Genomic DNA, 21,599 nt, shown 5'->3' on the forward strand with positions numbered 1-21,599 from the left:
AAAATGCTGGCCGTGCATAAAGGACAGATACACACACACACTCTCGCTTATTATATAGATACATATATATACACATATATATGTGTATATATGTATTATACTGTTAAGCGCATTGGTACATTCGTAACCTTCAATCTGATAAAAGATGGAGACCAGGCAACAGAATAAATATGCAAACCACAATTTGAACCATTCAGTGATATTCCCCATTGCAAATAGACAGATATAGTTTATAAACATAACATTATTTTGAACTATGCAACATAAGAACACACATGACTCACCACAATTAGGCTACTGCTGACAAACAGTTCCCACAATAAACCACGCTGTATTAACCAAGTGTGCCAAAACAAGACTGGATAAGAGAGGGAGGATAGCTTTGTCCGGTCTTTAAAAGTATGCAGGCCATTGGCATGAACCTGCAAATATCACCAGCAAATGCATCTGCAAAATCCACTTTAACTCCAGTCAAAGTTCCTGCTACAGACACAAGCTAGAGCTGTGCTCTTCACACAGATGGAGAGAAGCATACTCGATTCCCTAGACCTGACTCTCTGGGTTGTTTGACCATTAATAGTCTACTATGATGGACTTCAAGTTTTCTCAGTTCTGAAACATTGCTCACAAACAATGAAGACCATAAATTTTGCACCCTAAGGTTACAACTAACCTGCATTAGTTATGGTCACCAAGGCATCTGCGGTTGCAGACACTGAACTTGCATTGTTCTTGTTCCATATCTTACCAATATTCCTCAAAAGTTAGTGTTAATAGCTACCCTATCTTCCCCAGGTCCATAGCTAGATCAACGAAGGAAATTGTTTTCAGGTGAGATTTGATATGTATGGGTAATGCTGTTGAGGATTTTGTAGGTAAGGAGAGAAATTTGATTTGGACTCAGAACACAGAGAGCATCTGCAAAGGGGTGAGGCAGATGGGGAACAAGGAGAGAGAAAGATCACACAAAGGGTAGGCGACAACAAGAGATGAGGAAGATGGGGTGAGAAAATGCTGCCTCTTCACAACAGTTAAGCAGATTTGGCAACTTCTTGCATTTGTTAACCATGCCCACAAACTCGCATGAGGGTGTTCCAGGCAGGTTTCAACTTTATTAGAGATGCCTTGTACCTCCAACACCATTACATTAACCCTGATTTACATTACAGCAGTGATAGCTACCGCATCAGAAATAATTTCAGGGCTAGTGAGTATGGATAAAATGTTATGCTTGCAGGTGACATTTAGTTTTTTCTGTAATTTAGCTACATCATTTCCTAATCTGATGACAGAATTCAAGAAGTTTAGCCAAGCTTCAAAACGTCAAACTTAAATACACAAAATCTGAAGCTTTGAGTGTTTTGGACAGACAAATCAAAATATTATGAACAGTAAACTAAAGCCAGAGATGCCATTGTTAAAATAGAAGAAAAGGTACTGCACTATATGTTAAGAAAAACTGGTAGCAAAAGGCATTCATTAATGACTACATATAACCATAAAGTTCTGTTATTTCATATTGTCTGTTCATTTAAACAAAAAAAAAAATGCTTATTGTTTTTGTTTCTTAAGTTTTAGAAGGATAATAATTCTTAACACCATATCAGTGTCCAGAAAAAAAAGCAACAAAGGATAACTACTTATTCAAATGTTCACATGACAATAAGGGTTTCTAATGCACACTTACGTATTCCTAACCATTAAATGTATAAAACAAGCAGTTTCACAAAATATATATTTCTATCAGAAAAATAATTCTCGGTAACAGATTATTTATTTAACCTCTGGTAAAAATACCAGACTACAGTATAACACAACTGTACATCTAAATATACATTCATTTTGAACAGTTTCATAAAAGCATCACAACTGATACCTAAAGATGTGCTGTAACACAAAGCAAGATTCAGAGAAGCAAAATGGTAAAGGACATTAAATTGTTAGTGCTGTGCATTGAAACATATAAAAATCACTTTGCATTATGGATACATAACGTTATGATTAAGAATGTTTTTGGTTAAAGAAGATCAATGCATGAGTAAAACAATATGTATGCACAGGAACCCAAAATAGATTTACAAAGTCGTCTATACATATTAATGTAATTTGCCAATTATGCATAAAAATAAATCTAATAGTCAATACACGCAAATCATTGGTAATATGGCCTGTATCGAGCCTGATCAGGGTGGTGTGGTCCAGGAATAGGGGCTTGGGTGGGAGGACCCTGCATGCGTGGAGGTGGTGGTGGCCCTCTTGGTGCAGGCCATATGCTTGGGCTCATTCCACCAGGCTGTGTGAAAGGTGGGCTGAGAGTTCCTTGCTCTTCATTAAACTGTGGTAGAGAGTTGGGATTATAATGATGTGGAGGAGGGGCATTTACAGGTAGACCACCATGTTGTGGTGGTGGAGGTCCTGGAGGAGGATGATTCATGTATGGTGGCATTTGAGCAATTATATGTCCAGGAGGTGGTGTAATTGGTGGTGGAGCATTTGTCATTGGTGGTGGGGGTCCTTGGCTGTACACCATGTGAGGTGTACCACCTGCTTGAGGTGGGTGTTGCATTGGATGATTTATCGGGGGTGGTGGTGGAGGGGGTGGTGCATAATGTTGCTGTGGAGGCATAATATGGTGAGGATGGGTTACAACTGGTTGACCAGGATACTCAGGATGATGGAGAGATGGACCAGGTGCCTGAGGAGTTTCTCTAGCCCCAGAATTTGAATCATCTTGAATAGGTACGGTTATTAAATTGCTGTGTTTTCTAGTATTAATTCGGAAAGCATCTTGACTAACGGGGCGTGGTGGTGGTGGTGCCATGGAAATTTCTGCAGGAGACGCTCGCATATCTTCGTGTTGCTGATTAAAGTGCTCCTGAGGCACATGCTGAATTGGGGGTGGGGGCATCAGTATGTGCTGCTTTGGAGGCATGTGGCTCAAATGGTGCTTATCTGGAGGCATTATAAAACGATCAGCCATATCTGCAGGAGGTGGAGCCATAGGAGGATGGATTGGTTCAGGGGGTGGACGATTGGTGGGCTTTGAAGCTCTCATGTGTCGATGATTGATATGTGCCTGCAAGTCTCTTTGCGACAAATACGTTCTCTTGCATCCTTGAACAATGCTGCACATAAAAAGGGATCCACGTGCACACTGCTCAATTCGTTGGACAGGATCGTTACAACTGGAAAAGAAAACATTAATCTCATTTAATATTTTAAAATGTAGATGTCTTGGCAAATGTGCAACCATAAATGCAAACATATTCACAATCCATTCCACAAGAGAGATCTCATCTTATGATTAAGAATAGAATTTATTAATTTATGTAACAAAACAGCAGCTAGCATCTGTTCAGCGCTTATTAATTGGCGATAGCTACGAAAGTTTTACATATAATGGGTAAAGTTTAAAGCAAAGACCCCAGTAGAAGTATTAGGTTGTTTTTTATTTAGAATATAAGCATGTGGAAACTTTGACCGTTATATAATTACATATATACTATCCAATTAGGAAAATTATTTAATTAAAAAAGAAATCCACTTTTGTGCAGAATAATGATATTAAAGGAACTGTATAATCACACACTGAGGAATTTAGAAAATGCAGTGTTTCACTGTATGCAAGTTATTGATACAGCAAGATGTTCACAAACACAACTAAAGAGTTTACTGATATCTGACTGCATTTTGCTTCTAAGTAAAGCAATGTTTTGTTTCTAAACATAAAATTATGCCATTCCAGATCAGAGGCATAAATAACACGTGAGCAAGAATAACAAACAATGTATTAAATGACATAACTTCACAATTTCAGCTAAATGTTTGTTAAATCCCACAAAACCACTGAGAATTGGTATGTGACATGTCTACACTGTCTTCAACACAAAAAGAAAATACAATACACCTGCTTTCTATAGCAAACAATGCTTTGCTATAGACATACAAAGAATTTTCATTATGTATATATTTATTAATTATAGACATATCATATTTAACGGGCAAAATAAGTGTTATAAAAAATTGCATGAGTAAATGTAATTGGACAATAAAACCAAGCAAGTTATTCTTATTGCAATTTTATTTAGCATCTATTATTGCAGATATAATATTGCAATGTGTGGAGAAAATCTAGTCTTCTTTTTAAGTCTGCAAGCAAAAAAAAGACAGATCCAAGTGCACACTAACTATGCTGAACCTACTAATAATACTGCTAAATTGCATCCAAGAGGTTCTTAGCATAATGATGGCCATAATTATGGGCCTGCCCACCGCATCCAGGTGACCTCTGTCAGGCAGGTCCCTAACACTCTTATGGAACAAAATACAGGGCACGGGACCCCCCAGGCCAACCCAGCAGAACCGCCCCATGGGATCACACTAGTGTGATATTTAAACACCTTTTATTATAACCTCCTACTTATGTAGGACTTAACACATAGGCTTTCTTCTTTATTATTCTTTAACCCTCACTTTAAATACACACTAGTGTGATACCATGGGGCGGTTCTGCTGGGTTGGCCCCTATGTATTCTTTTTAAGTCTGTCAGCAACAATGATCTGCAGCTTACAAATAGAGAAAAATCAAATTGCCAAAGAAGTAAATTATAACAAAGCATTACCCTATATAGAGCTAGAGGGTATGCTATTCATAAAAAGGGGTGCGTGGATTATTGTACAGAAAAGAAAAAGTTTTGTTCATTATCATATACAGAATGAAGCCAATTCGCACCAGTTTTTATATATTTTTACATGTTTTCCTATCGTCTCTGCAAGCTTAATTTTTTTATATTAAGTTACAGTTGATTTTTTACAAGCTCTTGCAAAATATTGTCTTGATAAGAGCTTTTTATTTAAAAAATAAAGATTGCAAAATAGACTGCTATGTTTAATATATATTCATACAAAGAGAATCTATAAGAAAAAGGAGTTTACTCAGAACAGAATGGCCAATGTAGCCTCTCGCTGATTACAGTGAAGCTGCAAGTACACAGAGAAAACAGCTAAATGTATTGTATGTTTTATCTTCATGTACTAGGAATGTGTTTGGAGTGTACAGGTTATATCACACTGAGCTCCTCTTTGCACTGAGGCATATAGCCCACAAAATGACTACATCTGATCTGAACAGTCTTAGTCTAGTCTTTTTAAAATACACAATTGTTACAAAGATGAACAACATTAATTAGGCATTCCACCACCAACCCGATGTAAGAAAATCACTATTCTGTCAGACCTACCTCACACGTTTATAGGTGTCAGTACTTTCTTCAACAAGTGTTCTTTTGGGAAGGGGAAAGAGAAACATTATACCACAAAACAAAAAGAAAGAAAATAACGATATGCACATTTTTAGGATCCACTGTGTAAGTGGCATAACAAAAACAGTAATTGCTGGGTACAACATTAAAAATGTTAAAACAAAAATAACCCATGTAATGTTTCTATATGGGATTTGAGAAACATGCTCTAACAAGTGTAAATAAAAAAGGGGAATATATTTTCCAATAATTCAAAGTATGACAAATAAAATATTAAATGTGTGATTGAAAAAATAAGTATCTCAATATGATTTCTAATCTCAATGTAAAGACGTCAATATAAGGGAGGGGAATGCATGGAGTATGTAATAAATATAAAATTCCAAATAAACTAATCTATTGGGGCTAAAATACTAAGTTAAACTCACCCTGGGCAAAGCTTATCTGCCTTTTTCTCATGTAGAAGAGCACAATCATAGCAGAACACATGCTTGCAAGGAATCTGGAATTCAGAAAGACAAATACAAGCAGAACATATACAACAGATTATTTTAGTCATCGGCAGCTTCTTTGAAATTGCAATATACCTGCAATTGCCATGACATTGCTACACATTTTAATGGTGCAATTCATTCTCAGATAACAAAATGCCAAACATTATGAAGTGATATTCAAAGCTGCATATTTCTTCAATGGCAACATAAAATGCACAGGCAGCAAAATTCAGGTAACAGAATTCTTCTTACAAATTGAAATTGCAGCCATTTTCAAATAAGATTAAATGTAAACCAGTGTCTCTAAAACAACTGGCAAAACCAGAAACAAAATGACAGGGCGGAATAGAAAGTGAACATGTTTTATGACCGCCAATGTTTGGGCTTGGTACAGTTACATTTTGGGTTCTGATTAATTAGATCTAGGGGCTATATTTATGAAGTGGCAGCTTTTGTAAGCCGCAGCTTCCAAGCAGGTTTGAAGAGAAAATTTAAAGTCGCACGAACATTAAGGATGGAACATGGCGTGGCTTAACCTTAATTTTAGAGATCACTTCAAACCCACTGAGAAGAGGCAGCTGATTCACAAATATAGCAACAGGCAATTATGCTACTATCTGGGATATTCCTTCATCATAATTTAGGATTGGATATTTATGCTGTAATGTAGGTTACCCTTTCCCCTATACTATCACTAATATGTCCGCTAACATTTCCTTACCAAAGCTGTACTCTCTAACATAAGGTGGACAGACAGTGCTAGTACATGGCATCCAGAAAGTATTCACAGCGCTTCACTTTTTCCACATTTTATTATGTTACAGCCTTATTCCAAAATGGAATAAATTCATTTTTGTCCTCAAAATTCTATACACAATACCCCATTAATGACAACGTGTAAAAAGTTTGAGTTTTTTACAAATTTAATGTAAAAAAAAAAAAAAAAACCTAAGAAATCACATGTACATAAGTATTCATAGCCTTTGCAATGAAGCTCAAAATTGAGCTCAGGTGCAATGTGTTTCCACTAATCATCCTTGAGATGTTCCTACAGCTTAATTGGAGTCCGCCTGTGGTAAATTCAGTTGATTGGACATGATTTTGAAAGGTATACACCTGTCTATATAAGGTCCCACACTTGACAGTGCATGTCAGAGCACAAACCAAGCATGAAGTCCAAGGAATTGTCTGTAGACCTTCGAGTCAGGATTGTCTCGAGGCACAAATCTGGGGAAGTTCCTAGAGTTGGCCGGCTGTCTAAACTGAGCTATCGGGAGAGAAGGGCCCTAGTCAAGGAGGTGACCAGGAACCCGATGGTCACTCTGTCAGAGCTACAGCATTCCTCTGTGGTGAGAGGAGAACCTTCCAGAAGGACAACCATCTCTACAGCAATCCACCAATCAGGCTTCTATGGTAGAGTGGCCAGACGGAAGCCACTCCTTAGTAAAAAGCACATGGCAGCCCACCTGGAGTTTGCCAAAATGCACCTGAAGGACTCTCTGACCATGAGAAACAAAATTCTCTGGTCTGATGAGACAAAGATTGAACTCTTTGGTGTGAATGTCAGGCGTTATGTTTGGAGGAAACCAGGCACCGCTCATCACCAGGCCAATACCATCTCTACAGTGAAGCATGGTAATGGCAGCATCGTGCTGTGGGGATGTTTTTCAGCAGCAGGAACTGGGAGACTAGTCAGGATAGAGGGAAAGATGAATGTAGCAATGTACAGACATATCCTGGATGAAAATCTGCTCTAGAGCACTCTTGACCTCAGACTGGGGTAGCGGTTCATCTTTCAGCAGGACAACGACCCTAAGCACACAGCCAAGATATCAAAGTAGTGACTTCAGGACAACTCTGTGAATGTCCTTGAGTGGCCTAGCCAGAGCCCAGACTTGAATCTGATTGAACATCTCTGGAGAGATCTGAAAATGGCTGTGTACCGACGCTTCCCATCCAACCTGATGGGGCTTGAGAGGTGCTGCAAAAAGGTATAGGCGAAACTTCAAAAATACTTGAGGCTGTAATTGCTGCCAAAGGTGCATCAACAAAGTATTGAGCAAAGGCTGTGAACACTTATGTGCATGTGATTTCTTAGGTTTTTTTTTTTTTTTTATTAAATTTGCAAAAATCTCAAAAAAAAAAAAACTTTACACGTTGTCATTATGGGGTATTGTGTGTAGAATTTTGAGGACAAAAATATGAGATATGGTAAGAACTTACCCTTGTTATCTCTATTTCTACGAAGTCCATAGGGTTCCACAGGATACCTTGGGGTATAGGTGTGACGTCAGTCGCAGGGCACCAAAGAGTTAAGCTTTCAGCCTCCCAGGATGCACTAGGTCCCCCTCCTATACCCCGCCCCCGGGCCAAGGCACCTCAGTTAGTTACCAAGCCATAGGCCGGAGGAGGAGAAGGAAGAGAGAGAACAAAGATCTGGACACATACAAGAATCACATTCTCACCAGAGGGAGACGGAAAACCGGTGACCAGAGCAAAGCCCATCTGCAGCACAGGTGCGACAGGGCGGGAGTCCTGTGGAACCCTATGGACTTCGTAGAAATAGAGATAACAAGGGTAAGTTCTTACCATATCTCATATTTTCTACTTCAGGGTCCATAGGGTATCCACAGGATACCTTGGGGATGTCCCAAAGCAGTATCCTTTAAGGGTGGGGACGCTCCTGTGCAGAAAGGAGAATCCGCCGCCCGAAGGAAGCATCCTGAGAGGCGAAGGTGTCAAACCTGTAATACCTCACGAAGGTATGGACAGAAGACCACGTAGCAGCCTTGCAGATCTGAACTGCCGAGGCACCACGTCGAGCTGCCCACGAAGGACCCACAGACCTAGTGGAATGAGCCTTCAGAGAAGGAGGGACCGGTAGGCCTTCATGAAGATAAGCTTCAGAAATAGCCATACGGATCCAGGCTGCCAAAGTTTGCTTTGAAGCAGGCCAACCCTTTTTACGGAAGCCAAAGAGGACAAACAAAGCGTCCGACTTCCTAAACGAAGAAGTGCGGTCAACATAAGTCCTTAAGGCCCGCACAACATCCAAAGAGGCCTCACACACGGAAAGACCCGGTGAGTTAAAGGCCGGAACAACTATTTCCTCGTTAATATGAAACTGGGAAACAACTTTGGGAAGAAACTCGGGCCGAGTGCGGAGCACTGCCCTGTTCCCATAAAAAACCAAGAAAGGGGGTCTACAAGAAAGAGCCCCTAACTCAGAAACACGTCTGGCCGAAGCAATGGCCAGAAGGAAAACAGTCTTAGCTGTTAGCCATTTAAGATCCACTGAGCCCAGTGGTTCAAACGGCGGTCCTTGGAGAGCCCTCAGGACCACAGCCAAATCCCAAGGCGCCACAGGTGGAACAAAGGGCGGCTGAATGCGGAGAACACCCTGCATAAAGGTGCGCACATCCGGGATTGTAGCAATCCTACGGTGAAACCAGACAGATAGGGCCGAAACCTGTACCTTCAAAGAAGCAAGGCGAAGCCCATGATCTAGTCCCGCTTGCAGGAAGGCGAGAATCCGAGACAGACGAAACTCCCGCGGTGCATAACCTCTCGGTCGACACCACTGGAAGAACGTATGCCACACGCGATGGTATATCCTCGCCGAAGACGGTTTCCGAGCTCGCAACATGGTACGCACCACAGAGCTGGAAAACCCCCGGGACCTCAGCATGGCCGTCTCAACAGCCACGCCGTCAAAGACAGCCGAGTCAGGTCCGGGTGAAGGCAAGGACCCTGAGACAGAAGGTCCGGTCGTAGCGGCAACCGCAGAGGAATGTCCACGGACAGACCCTGAAGGTCTGAGAACCAGTGCCGTCTGGGCCACGCGGGAGCTATCAACAGGAGCGTCCCTCCTTCCTGTTTGAATTTCCGGATTACCCGTGGAAGAAGGGAGACCGGAGGGAACAGGTATGCGAACCGGAACGTCCACCGGACGGACAGAGCATCCACCAGAGACGCCCCTTCGTCTCTTGTGCGAGACCCGTACACCGGCAACTTGTTGTTGTGCCGGGACGCCATGAGGTCGATTTCTGGAAGACCCCACCTGTCCACCAGTAGTTGAAAAACGTCCGGGTGCAGGGACCATTCCCCCGGATGAACGTCCTGGCGACTTAGAAAGTCCGCCTCCCAATTGAGCACTCCCGGGATGAAGACCGCTGATATGGCCGGAAGATTGCGCTCCGCCCAAACCAGGATCCGAGAGACCTCTACGAGAGCCGCCCGACTGCGAGTTCCTCCTTGCCTGTTTATGTAGGCCACGGTGGTAGCGTTGTCCGACTGGACCTGCACCGGGCGACCCTGGAGAAACCGCTGTGCCTGCTGGAGAGCATTGAAGACCGCACGGAGTTCCAAGATATTTATTGGAAGCTCCGCTTCTGTCGGCGTCCACCTGCCCTGGAACAAGTGTGGACCCGAAACTGCTCCCCAGCCCCGAAGACTGGCGTCCGTTGTCAACAGGACCCAATTTGGAACCCAGAACGGACGTCCCTTGTTGAGGTGGGTCGTCTGTAACCACCACGTAAGGGACAGGCGAACCTCCTGGGTGAGCACAATCGTCTGGGACTTCAGAGACTGAGTCAGCCCGTTCCACTTGGACAGGATCAGGTGCTGCAGAGATCTGGAGTGAAACTGGGCGTATTCCACCATGTCGAACACCGACACCATGGAGCCCAGTAACCTCATCGCCGAGTGTAAGGACACCCGGCGGCTGTGCAGACAACTGCGCACCCTTGACTGTAAAGCAGAGATCTTGTCCTCCGTCACGAAGATCCTTTGCTGTCCCGAGTCCAATAAGGCTCCAAGATGCAGAATCCTCCGAGACGGGATTAGAGTGGACTTCTGCCAGTTGATTAGCCAGCCGTGCCGTTGCAGCAGTGCAATGGTCAGGTCCAAGTGGCGTAACAGGAGCTCTGGAGATCCTGCCACCAATAACAGGTCGTCCAAATACGGCAACATGCGGACTCCCTGCAGCCGCAGAGAAGCCGCCATGACCGCCATCACCTTGGTGAAAACACGTGGTGCTGTTGCCAGGCCAAAAGGTAACGCCCGAAACTGGAAGTGGTCGCTGCGGATTGCAAACCTGAGGAACTGTTGATGGCGCCAAAGAATAGGGACATGCAGGTAAGCGTCCTGTATGTCCAATGACACCAAGTAGTCCCCAGGTTCCAGCGCCAGAATGATGGACCGTAGGGTCTCCATCCGAAACTTCGAGACCCGCAAAGACTTGTTGAGTGCTTTGAGGTTGAGAATCGGACGATATGACCCATTGGGTTTCTGTACCAAAAATAGATTTGAATAGAAACCCTGGCCCCTCTGGGAGAATGGAACCGCCACTATAACTCCAGCCTGGAGCATAGTGTGCAATACCTTCCGCAGCTCCGTAGCCTTGTTCCGGTCTGATGGGAGACCCGTGGTGAAGAAGCGAGCCGGGGGTCTGTGCTGGAAGGAGAGGGCGTATCCGTGAGAAACCACCTCCAGAACCCAAGTGTCTGTCGTAGTGGTCGACCAACACTGGGCGAACTGTAGCAGGCGGCCTCCCACCCTGGGATCCCCCAAAGGGAGGCCCGGACCGTCAGGCCGCAGGCTTGTCATCTGGCTTGGGGGCCGGACGTCTGGTACTCCATGCCTGCTTCCGGGGCTTGACCGATTTCTTAGGGCCAGCCTGTCGAGGAAACGACTGTGGTTTGGGCCTGCCCTGGGCCCTAGATGACCGAAAGGACGATGGTCCCGAACCAGAAGGAGCAGCGGCCGACGGGAGACAGGCAGATTTGGCTGCCGCCAGCGTGGCCACAATCTTATCCAGATCCGGACCGAAGAGAACTTCTCCGGTAAACGGCAACGCTTCCAGACCTTTCTTGGAATCTGCGTCCGCCTTCCAGGATCGCAGCCACAAGGTGCGACGAGCAGCTACCGCTGCTGAAGAAATTCTAGACACCAGAGTACTAATGTCTAGAGCCGCCTCGTTGATGTAGGTGGCCGAATCACGGAGATTGCCAATCAACTCCGCCTGATCGGCCGGACAGTCGGATTCAAAAGAAGCCTCTAATGAATCCGCCCAGCGCTCCATCGCTCTGGCAACCCAGCAAATGGCCATAGCCGGCCGTGCTGCCCCCCCTGCAAGGGAATAAGCGGACTTCAGGCAGATTTCTACCTTGCGGTCCGTAGCATCCTTAAGGGAGGACATGGATGGCATCGGCAATGTGGCACTACGGACAAGACGGGTCACGTGAGAATCCACCTGTGGAGGGGATTCCCACTTCGCAAAATAATTATCCGCGAACGGATAAGCCACCGCCAGGCGTCTCTGCGGCTGGTATCTTTTGCCAGGTTGTTTCCACGCCTCCTCTAAATGGTCCACCAACTGACCCGAAAGAGGAAAGACTGTGGCATCGCCCTACACATCTTTGAAAAAGGCATACTTAGATTTAGCCGCTGGGGGAACTTCGTCCTCAATCACCAAGGCTGTGCGGACCGCCCGAATAAGTCCAGGAATATATACTTTGGACTTAGCATCAGCGTCCTTAGTATGGAGAGGTTCCTGATCGTAAGGATCTAGAATCTCCCCATCATCAGACGTCCCTTCGTCATCCTCATAAGGAGCGGACAGAGACGCCACCGGCCTTTTATGAGACCGCATCACAGACTCCCCTTGCAACACATCCGACAAGTGCTGTACAGAACTCGTCAGGGAGTTAACCCACGCTGGCTCCTGAGAACCCGGGAGCGGGGAAATAGGGAGACTGTGGGGTACCACCAATTGTCGTGGGAACCCCTGCATGGGTGACGACACCACAGACTGCTGGGACAAACCCATCGGAGTAAACGCGGGCTGCGGAGCTAACTGGCCCACTAAAGCTGTTAACGCCTGAGCGAAACAAGCCCAGGGCGGCTCCTGTACCGGTGCTGTAACCGTAATAGGCCGCGCCATGGACAAACACTGCCGGCAAAGGCCCTCCGCGCTACCCTCCCCCTCCGCTAACGGTACTTTGCACGTGGTACACTGTAGCCGGAGGGGAAAATCACTTTCAGACATGATGGCACCACGTATGTGACCTCTCTCACCAATTAAGTATTAAATAGGCGAGAGACCACCCTGCAGCACCGCACCGCAAGGGCTTTAGCAGAAAGAACAGGGACAGTAATAAAGCTGACAGTTTAGATGAAGAAAAGATTACAGGCAGCAGCGCTAGCACAGTCACATACAATGCAGAGAAATAACAATTCCTGCACTAACAGCGCTGATCACTCAACTACACAGACACAGGGCCTGGTAGGACACAGCGCTGCATACACAGACCTGACCACAGCGGAGGAGAGGTATGCGGGGGGACCCAGACCACGATGCTTCCGTCCAGCGCTTCCAGCAGCGTTCACCATGCGTTCTGGAGAAGATGGCCGCCGAGGAGCAGAGAGGAGGCTGGCCTGGGGGAGGAGCGCTGCCACAGGACCAGTCGGCAGCATGCAGAGAGGGCTGTGTGCAGCGGGGGAGGCGCCGGCTGTGAGACAGGGAAGGCGCGCTCCCCTGGCATGCATTTAACCCCTGGGACGCCGCAGCGCTACCGCTCTGCTGCGGTCCGCTGTCCCAGGGGGTAGTGGAAGCGCAGGTTGGTCGCCTGGCTCCACGCTGCAGCCAGTCCCCAGGGAGCCCCCTGCCTGGGGACTTAGGACCATGTGATCAGCGGGGACCCACCGCGGGACCCCGCTGCTTACCTCTGTCCCCCTTGAATCCGGCCATGGTCCGGAGCATCTGGGGTCACCGCTAGCTGTGACCCCAGACGCCCACCAGCATCCCCGGATCAGTACCGGCGTTCTGGTACCGGCGGGGTGTAGGGAAGACAGCATGGACGTCAGGACTGACTGTCCATGCTGTACATCCAGTTGTGCAGCCACAGCTGCATGAAGAATAAGCTTCAGGGGCTCTTCTAGCCCCCACTCCAACAGGTGCACCCGACTCCGGCCGGGCACCAAACTAAACTGAGGTGCCTTGGCCCGGGGGCGGGGTATAGGAGGGGGATCTAGTGCATCCTGGGAGGCTGAAAGCTTAACTCTTTGGTGCCCTGCGACTGACGTCACACCTATACCCCAAGGTATCCTGTGGATACCCTATGGACCCTGAAGTAGAAAATGAATTTATTCCATTTTGGAATAAGGCTGTAACATAACAAAACGTGGAAAAAGTGAAGCACTGTGAATACTTTCCGGATGCACTGTATACAGTCAAAATCATAGTTTAACAAATGAACGTTAGAGCCCTAATACCTTTTACTAGGGTATAAGAGTACCTGTCTCAAATGCGCAGTTACAGACTGAAGGGGACAGGAAATGAGCTATAAATGTTTTATTAAGGTTTCTTATTCAACTTGATGTAGCAACGAATACAATAGCTCCCATTCATTAATAAATGCAAGTAAACAGTTCTTTATATAGATTTTTTCAGATCATTTATGACAATTACACAGTATAGTCCCACACTTATTTTGATGATCATTATATATTAATTACAAACATACACTTTTTCCCATGCTGCATATAACCATACCAAAATCCCTGTAAAAGGTTTTAAAGGCAGGAAATTTAAAAACAAATAAAAAATAAAGCCAATTACTTACCATACGCCCATATATCTTGATGGGCAAACCACATTTGTCACAGAAGTGAACAGGCGTATCATCCTTTTCTCCAATAAGGTTGGGCTGTGAAAACATGCATGTTGGCAGATTTACATTAATACACTAAGTTTCACAGATAACAGAGAAGATTCAAGGAGTAATGTATGACATTAAGCGATACATGGAGTTCTGTAACCATATAAAAACACAAACATGAAGGTAAAGTGCTCTTTCAAAAGGTCATTGTTCTTAAAATGCAACTTCTCATAGCTTCATAAAGGAAGGGGTGTATTGTTGTCCTTTACACTAAAGTGCTAAAAGTCATGGGATAGATGCCAAGTATCGTGTAGGATTCCCTCTAGCCCGACGAAGTACAGATATTCGACGTGGTATTGATTCCACAAGTGGACAGACGACCTCTGGAAAGATGTTGACCCATGCCGTCTTGATAGCTTCCTACAACTCCCTGATATTTGTAAGTGCAGGATCTTGGGAATGGACCGCTCCGCCACATCCCATAAATGCTCGATTAGGTTCATGTCGGGCGAACATGATGACCACACCATTCGTCAGAATTATCCTGAATGCTCCTCAAACCAATTCTGGACAACTTGGGGCATTATGACACGGTGCATTATCCTGTTGGAAATTCCATCATTGTGGGGGTATATGAAGTCCATGAAAGGCTGCAAATGGTCATCAAGAAATGCAACATTGCAGTTACCGGTCAATGACGTGTTCAAGAGGACCCAACCCATGCCACGTGAACTCACCCCACACCATTATGGAACCACCACCAGCCTGTACAGTGCCTTGTTGACAATTGGGGTCCAAGGCCTCATGGCGTCTGGTGTTTGCGTCACACCCGAACCCTACCATCATCCCAAAACAACTGGAACCACGATTCATCAGATAATGCCATATGTTGCCAGTCTTCAAGGGTTCAATTAGCGACATCAGGAGCCCAGGTGATGCGCGGTGCCTGGTGTCGTAACAGGGGCACTCTGGTGGGTCTTCAGCTCCCATATCCCATGGAAACTAAATAACGCTACACTGACCTGCTGGATATGCAACTGGTACCACCTGTATTGAAGGTGGATGTGATTTGAGCCAGTGTCACTTGTCAGTTTCCACAAACAATTCTGGATCAACGCCGCTGGTCACAATCATGAAACACCCGTGGCCAGCAACTGCGCTGTCCAGAGTGGTTGGTAATGCCTTCTGAGAGGTATTCCCTGTACACACGCAACACCGTAGATTGAGGAATATTGAATGCCCACACTTCATAAATGGAATGTCCCATCCGTCAGGCACCCACTATCATGCACCATTCGAACTCCGATTCATGACGCCTTGCCATGAGCTAGCCTAGCCCGTTTTCAAACTGACTCACAAGATGTCACATTACAACTAATGCAGGTCTGGGCATTTCTAAGATGCCACAGTATGGTGATGCCACCTACCATTACATTTACACACTGCTAGCCCATGACTTTTGGCACTTCAGCATCTTTTTAAAATATACACTATTTATCCTTGTCACAAAGACATGGATTTACACCTACACATACTGCCTTATATTCAAATGGTTTTACTCCTTGTCCCTGAATACCCTTAATGACAGTGAACCTCCAGTCATGGCACCATGGAAACCACAAATGGCTGCATGTTAAACCCTTAAAACAAATCCAGTGAAAACAGAGATTATTTCTTCTCAAGCCCATTATTCTAAATGGCAGACAACAGTTTACCATCTGTGCGGTAATTTTTAAACATTAACAGGCAGCAAATTTGATCCATATGCTTGATTTTTGCCTTATTTTAGCCCTGTCTAACAATAATGCTTAAAAAAATATATAGAAAATACACCAGCGCTTCAAGAATTATTCAGGCAGCAAAGAACTACATAGGAGAAGTCTCTATTCCTCCAAAAAGTCACAAACATATAGAGATATAATTCTTGCGCCACTAAATGAGGTCAACGAGAGTTCCTTTGTACAATATAGGGAATAAATCCGATAAAGTCAGTCACCAATGTTCCTTGTATAATTCGACTGTCTCAGATCTTCTTATGACCCAGGATAACACTTTCATGAATATTTCAAAAGACCATGTGAACGAGAAGAAATAGAATTTCTGTATGGTGAAGTACTTCCAAAAAAGCTTTATTACAACATAAACATATAAAAACACAATCCACAGGATAGGGTAAAAAATAGCAGTGTACCGAGTTGTAGGGGTGTAGTCTTCTAACACCCAAGCAAGCATAAGATAGTAAAACTCCACTGGTCTCACGGGAATGACTCGTGGACTAGCTTCAGTCTTGGAGACGTCCCCCCATGGTACCAGTCACACACCAACGCGTTCCGACTCACAAATGAGAAGAGTCTTCCTCAGGGTATCCCTGAGGAAGACTCTTATTTGTGAGTCGAAACGCGTTGGTGTGTGACTGGTACCGTGGGGGGACGTCTCCAAGACTGAAGCAAGTCCACGAGTCGAAACGCGTTGGTGTGTGACTGGTACCGTGGGGGGACGTCTCCAAGACTGAAGCAAGTCCATGAGTCATTCCCGGGACACCATTGGAGTTTTACCATCTTATGCTTGCTTGGGTGTTAGAAGACTACACCCCTACAACACGGTACACTGCTATTTTTTACCCTATCCTGTGGATTGTGTTTTTATATGTTGATGTTGTAATAAAGCTTTTTTGGAAGTACTTCACCATACGGAAATTCTATTTCTTCTCATTCACATGGTCTTTTGAAATATTCATGAAAGTGTTATCCTGGGTCATAAGAAGATCTGAGACAGTAGAATTATACAAGGAACATTGGTGACTGACTATCGGATTTATTCCCTATATTGTACAAAGGAACACTCGTTGACCTCATTTAGTGGCGCAAGAATTATCTCTCTATATATTTATGTGACAATAATGCTATTCATTAACTTAACCAAATACCAGTGAAGGAGTTTGTCAAGCAGGGTCTGGGAACTATGAAAGCAGTGTTTATCTTTGGCATGTCAGGCTTCAAAATATGATGACCTATAAAACGTTAATATGTGTACCTAGCATAAGACTGAGGCAAGTTTCTTATGTGGGGGCTATAACATGCAACTATATTTACCTTTTCTGGTGCACAATACATCTAAAGAGGACTAACATCATATGATAAGCAAATTTACATTTTAACTTTGTGAGTCAAACTATTAAATAGAACTTAACATTTTACAAACAGCACTATAGTTTATGTTTTATTTTTCTATATGTTGGGTGTAATGAACAGGATTACAAGGTATAGGCGTCTAACATCTTAAAGATAGATGAAATGTCTTATTTCTACTCATTATAAAGTAAGAGTAGTTAATCCTATTATGTGCTTTAACAGCTATATCTGTAGAAGAATCTTATACACTAATATTTCATTTTCTATTTTTGGACACTATGGGCAGATTCAATTAACCAAAAGCTTGGGTGGTGTGTATTTCCGCAAATTACTGTAGGCAAATTCTGTTCGCAGCTCCACAGGCTGACATGGAAGCTGCTGAGACTCTTTCGAACAGCTTCCGTGCCTAATTGACTCTCCCCATAGGGGTGTTTATATTATTTATTTATTATCGGTTATTTATATAGCGCACACATATTCCGCAGTGCTTTACAGAGAATATTTGGCCATTCACATCAGTCCCTGCCCCAGTGGAGCTTACAATCTATATTCCCTATCACATGTACACGCACTTACACACTAGGGTTAATTTTGTGTTGGGAGCCAATTAACCTACCAGTATAATTTTGGAGTGTGGGAGGAAACCGGACTACCCGGAGGAAACCCACGCAAGCACAGGAGGGGTATACAAACTCCACACAGTTAAGGCCGTGGTGGGAATCGAACTCACGACCACAGTGCTGTGAGGCAGTAATGCTAACCATTACACTGTCTGTGCTGCCCACCGTCTTTAGAGCACTAATCAATGGATCTAATACACCATGGTTTTTTTTTTTATTATTTCATATTTTATGTCACTTATCATGAGATGTACAATTGAAAAAAAAAAAAAACTACCCAGCCCTGAATGTGCCCCAGTGCTGAGACAATAACTGGGGAAATGAGTTTGATTCCCTAATTGTGCTGCCAAATAATGCTATAACAAAAGAATAACTGAACAATTATCAACATAGATCTTAAGGCATCATAGTATTCTTCAGCGCTGGACAGTAGGGAAGAACAAGACATACATAAAACAGAGACATACAAGGAGACAAAATAAATGCAGTGAATATTAACTAATACTTGAAAAAGTGATGCTATTTTCAGAAAGTACCTTAAAATCCCAAAACAGAAGTGTTGGAAATCTTCGTTGACTGCCAAACATATCATTTCCTTTATTATCATACCTTTCTTCTTCATTATAATCAAAACCTTCTTGAAAGAAGAAACAAGTTACAACTGTGTTTAAACATCAGACCAGTACAAGTTACACTTCACAAACATTACATGGTTTTAAATTGAATCTATTCTGGGGTGTAATTTCATTGCATCCAAGAAACACCCAAAGAAGTCTCTATTAATAACACTATTAATGTTTGCTTAAAAGCTTAAGTAAAGCAAACACAGATCTCTATAGGTACATATTAATGTAGCTATGAGACAAAGCATACAATGTATATCAATCTGCTAGTTTATACAATGTGTTTGCTCTATGTAAAAGCTAAAATATATTGCCAAATGAAATCCACATCTACAAATGGATTGTCACTATCATAACAGGATGAAAAGTATGCTATAAATAATACACTACTAATGCACATACTACATTATACCTTCTTCACCTTGCTGAGGCTTTGCAGATATTCTGTTCATATTTCTTGGGGGCCGTGGTGATAGTTTACTTTTGTTTGGGTGTTTTGAAATTAGCTTAATTGGAATTCGTCGTCGTACATCCAATCCACTTAGGGATCCCATACTGTTTGTCCCTTGTAAATCATTGTCTGAAATAAGATACAGTATGATTAGAATCTGATCAAGTATGTTGACACCTCTGCATTTTACGGTCAAAGGACATGGACATCTAAGCATCAGATCCTACATCAGCATGTATGAGCAGGATGCCTACTGTGTGTCATTTCTAGCTTCCAGCATTCTTCAATCATCTGGGTCATTCCGTGTCCAGTGGACCAATTTTGAAAATAGTTCCCACTTGACCATCTTCGATTTTGATGAAATTTTGCATGAAGATTGGTATATATGTAGAACATATATACCAAAGTTTCAGTTCATAGTATACAATAGTAGTGTAGTTGTGGCCCTGGTAGTGGAGGTAGGTGAAACAAACTCCGTTGATGCGGATATCAAAAATCAATGCCTCATGGCTTCCAAAAAAGTACTTTTTTACAGTATGAGGCCAAAAAAATCTGTTTATTAAATTTTTTTCTGGAATTCAGCTGCCCATATCTCCAAAGTAAAACATTATTGTAGTAAGACTTTAGGATAGCTAACTATTCAAGTGGACACCATCACAATCAAAAGATAACAGACTTTAAAGTTACTTAGTTCCTGTGCTAATGTCATCTAAAATTGCTTTCACAAATCGTGCATTACATTTTCCACCATTTTTGAAGTCCAATAGTAAAAAAGTAGCATAACCGATTTTCTTGAAACAATATTCATTAAACAGAGCAGACTTTAAACTACAACATATATTTTTTCTGGATATGTGTTTTGCCTCAGAAGGGAGAAAGCAGGCTTTAAAGTTAGGCCACTTTCAGCTTACGCAGTACTAAATATTATGGACAACGAGGCATGTTTAAATGGCTCTCACTATAAGGCAATGAGAGTTTGAATCTTGTAATTAGGCACAGCTATACAACTGTTAGTGCTCATTTTAAAAATATTTATGTGGACATAATAATAATAATAATAATAATAATAATAAATAATAATAGTCCACGGATACATTTGGCACAGCTTTGATTCACTTTTGTAACTTTCAGCAGGTTCCATTTCTTTCTTACTTCCTAATCTGAAAAGTTTAATTACTGGAAATTAGATTAAAGAATACAAGAGATATGGTAAGAACTTAACTTTGTTATCTCTGTTTCTACGAAGTCCATAGGGTCCACAGGGTTGACCTAGGGGTATAGCTGGATCTGGATCCACGAGCACCACGCAGTTAAAGCTTTCACTGCTCCCAGGATGCACTTGGGTCCGTCCTCCTCTATACCCCGCCCCCGAGCCACAGGCACCTCAGTTGGTAAGCAGCCCAGGCCGGAGGAGGAGACTAAACAGAGAGAAGGAAGACTGGAACACACAAGAAACCATACTCACAGAAATGGGAGACGGAAAACCGGTGACCAGCCACACAGCCCATTTGAAGCCAGGTGCGTCAGGGCGGGCGCCCTGTGGACCCTATGGACTTCGTAGAAACAGAGATAACAAAGGTAAGTTCTTACCATATCTCTTGTTTTCTACTTCAGGGTCCACAGGGTTGACCTTGGGGATGTCCCAAAGCAGTTCAACTAAGGGTGGGGATGCTCCTGAGCAGAAAGGAGAATGCTGCGTCCGAAGGAGGCATCCTGAGAGGCAAAGGTGTCAAACGCATAAAACCTCAAAAATGTCTGAATGGAGGACCAAGTGGCTGCCTTGCACAGCTGAACAGCGGAGGCACCACGTCTAGCAGCCCAAGAAGGACCCACAGACTGAGTGGAATGAGCCTTAACAGAGGCCGGAACAGGTAAACATTCCTGTATATAAGCCTCCCTAATAACAGAACAAAGCCAACGGGCTAACGTTTGTTTGTTGGCAGGCCAACCCCTCTTATGAAAACCAAAGAGGACAAACAAGGAATCGGACTTTCTAACCGAAGCAGTCCGATCAACATAAATTCGTAGAGCACGGACAATGTCCAATGAAGCCTCACCAGCTGAAAGATCAGGTGACTGAAAAGCTGGCACCACCAGTTCCTGATTAATGTGGAACTTAGAGACAACTTTAGGCAAAAACTCAGGACGAGTGCGAAGCACTGCTCTGTCCTGGTGAAAAATTAAGAAGGGGGGGGGACTACAGGAAAGCGCCCCCAACTCAGATACCCTCCTGGCCGAAGCAATTGCCAGGAGAAACACCGTTTTTAGTGTTAACCACTTGAGGTCAATAGACTCAAGAGGTTCAAAAGGAGGTCCTTGCAGGACCCGAAGAACCACCGCCAAGTCCCATGGAGCCACA

At 43.8% G+C, this 21,599-nt stretch overlaps 1 protein-coding gene across 4 annotated transcripts in view; it reads right to left on the reverse strand.

Annotated features, from left to right (window-relative positions):
* Positions 1 to 1,755: 1,755 nt before the first annotated feature.
* The window catches only part of CBLL1 (Cbl proto-oncogene like 1), a 30,530-nt gene continuing 10,686 nt past the window's right edge, over positions 1,756 to 21,599 (reverse strand). The window contains exons 2-7 of one of the 4 annotated variants that reach the window (XM_088480199.1): positions 19,211 to 19,369; positions 18,703 to 18,803; positions 14,380 to 14,463; positions 5,690 to 5,763; positions 5,241 to 5,282; positions 1,756 to 3,185 (exon numbers count right to left, since the gene is read on the reverse strand). In XM_088480199.1, coding sequence (XP_088336325.1) covers positions 2,153 to 3,185; positions 5,241 to 5,282; positions 5,690 to 5,763; positions 14,380 to 14,463; positions 18,703 to 18,803; positions 19,211 to 19,369 — 1,493 coding nt within the window. In that variant the 3' untranslated portion in view covers positions 1,756 to 2,152. Of the gene's footprint in view, positions 3,186 to 5,240; positions 5,283 to 5,689; positions 5,764 to 14,379; positions 14,464 to 18,702; positions 18,804 to 19,201; positions 19,370 to 21,599 lie in introns of all 4 variants that reach the window. The other 3 variants (XM_088480198.1, XM_088480200.1, XM_088480201.1) reach the window with 3 other exon arrangements.

Source organism: Taudactylus pleione, unplaced genomic scaffold (genome assembly GCF_031769625.1).
Source record: "Taudactylus pleione unplaced genomic scaffold, aTauple2 ptg000251l, whole genome shotgun sequence".
Taxonomy (NCBI): Eukaryota; Metazoa; Chordata; class Amphibia; order Anura; family Myobatrachidae; genus Taudactylus; species Taudactylus pleione.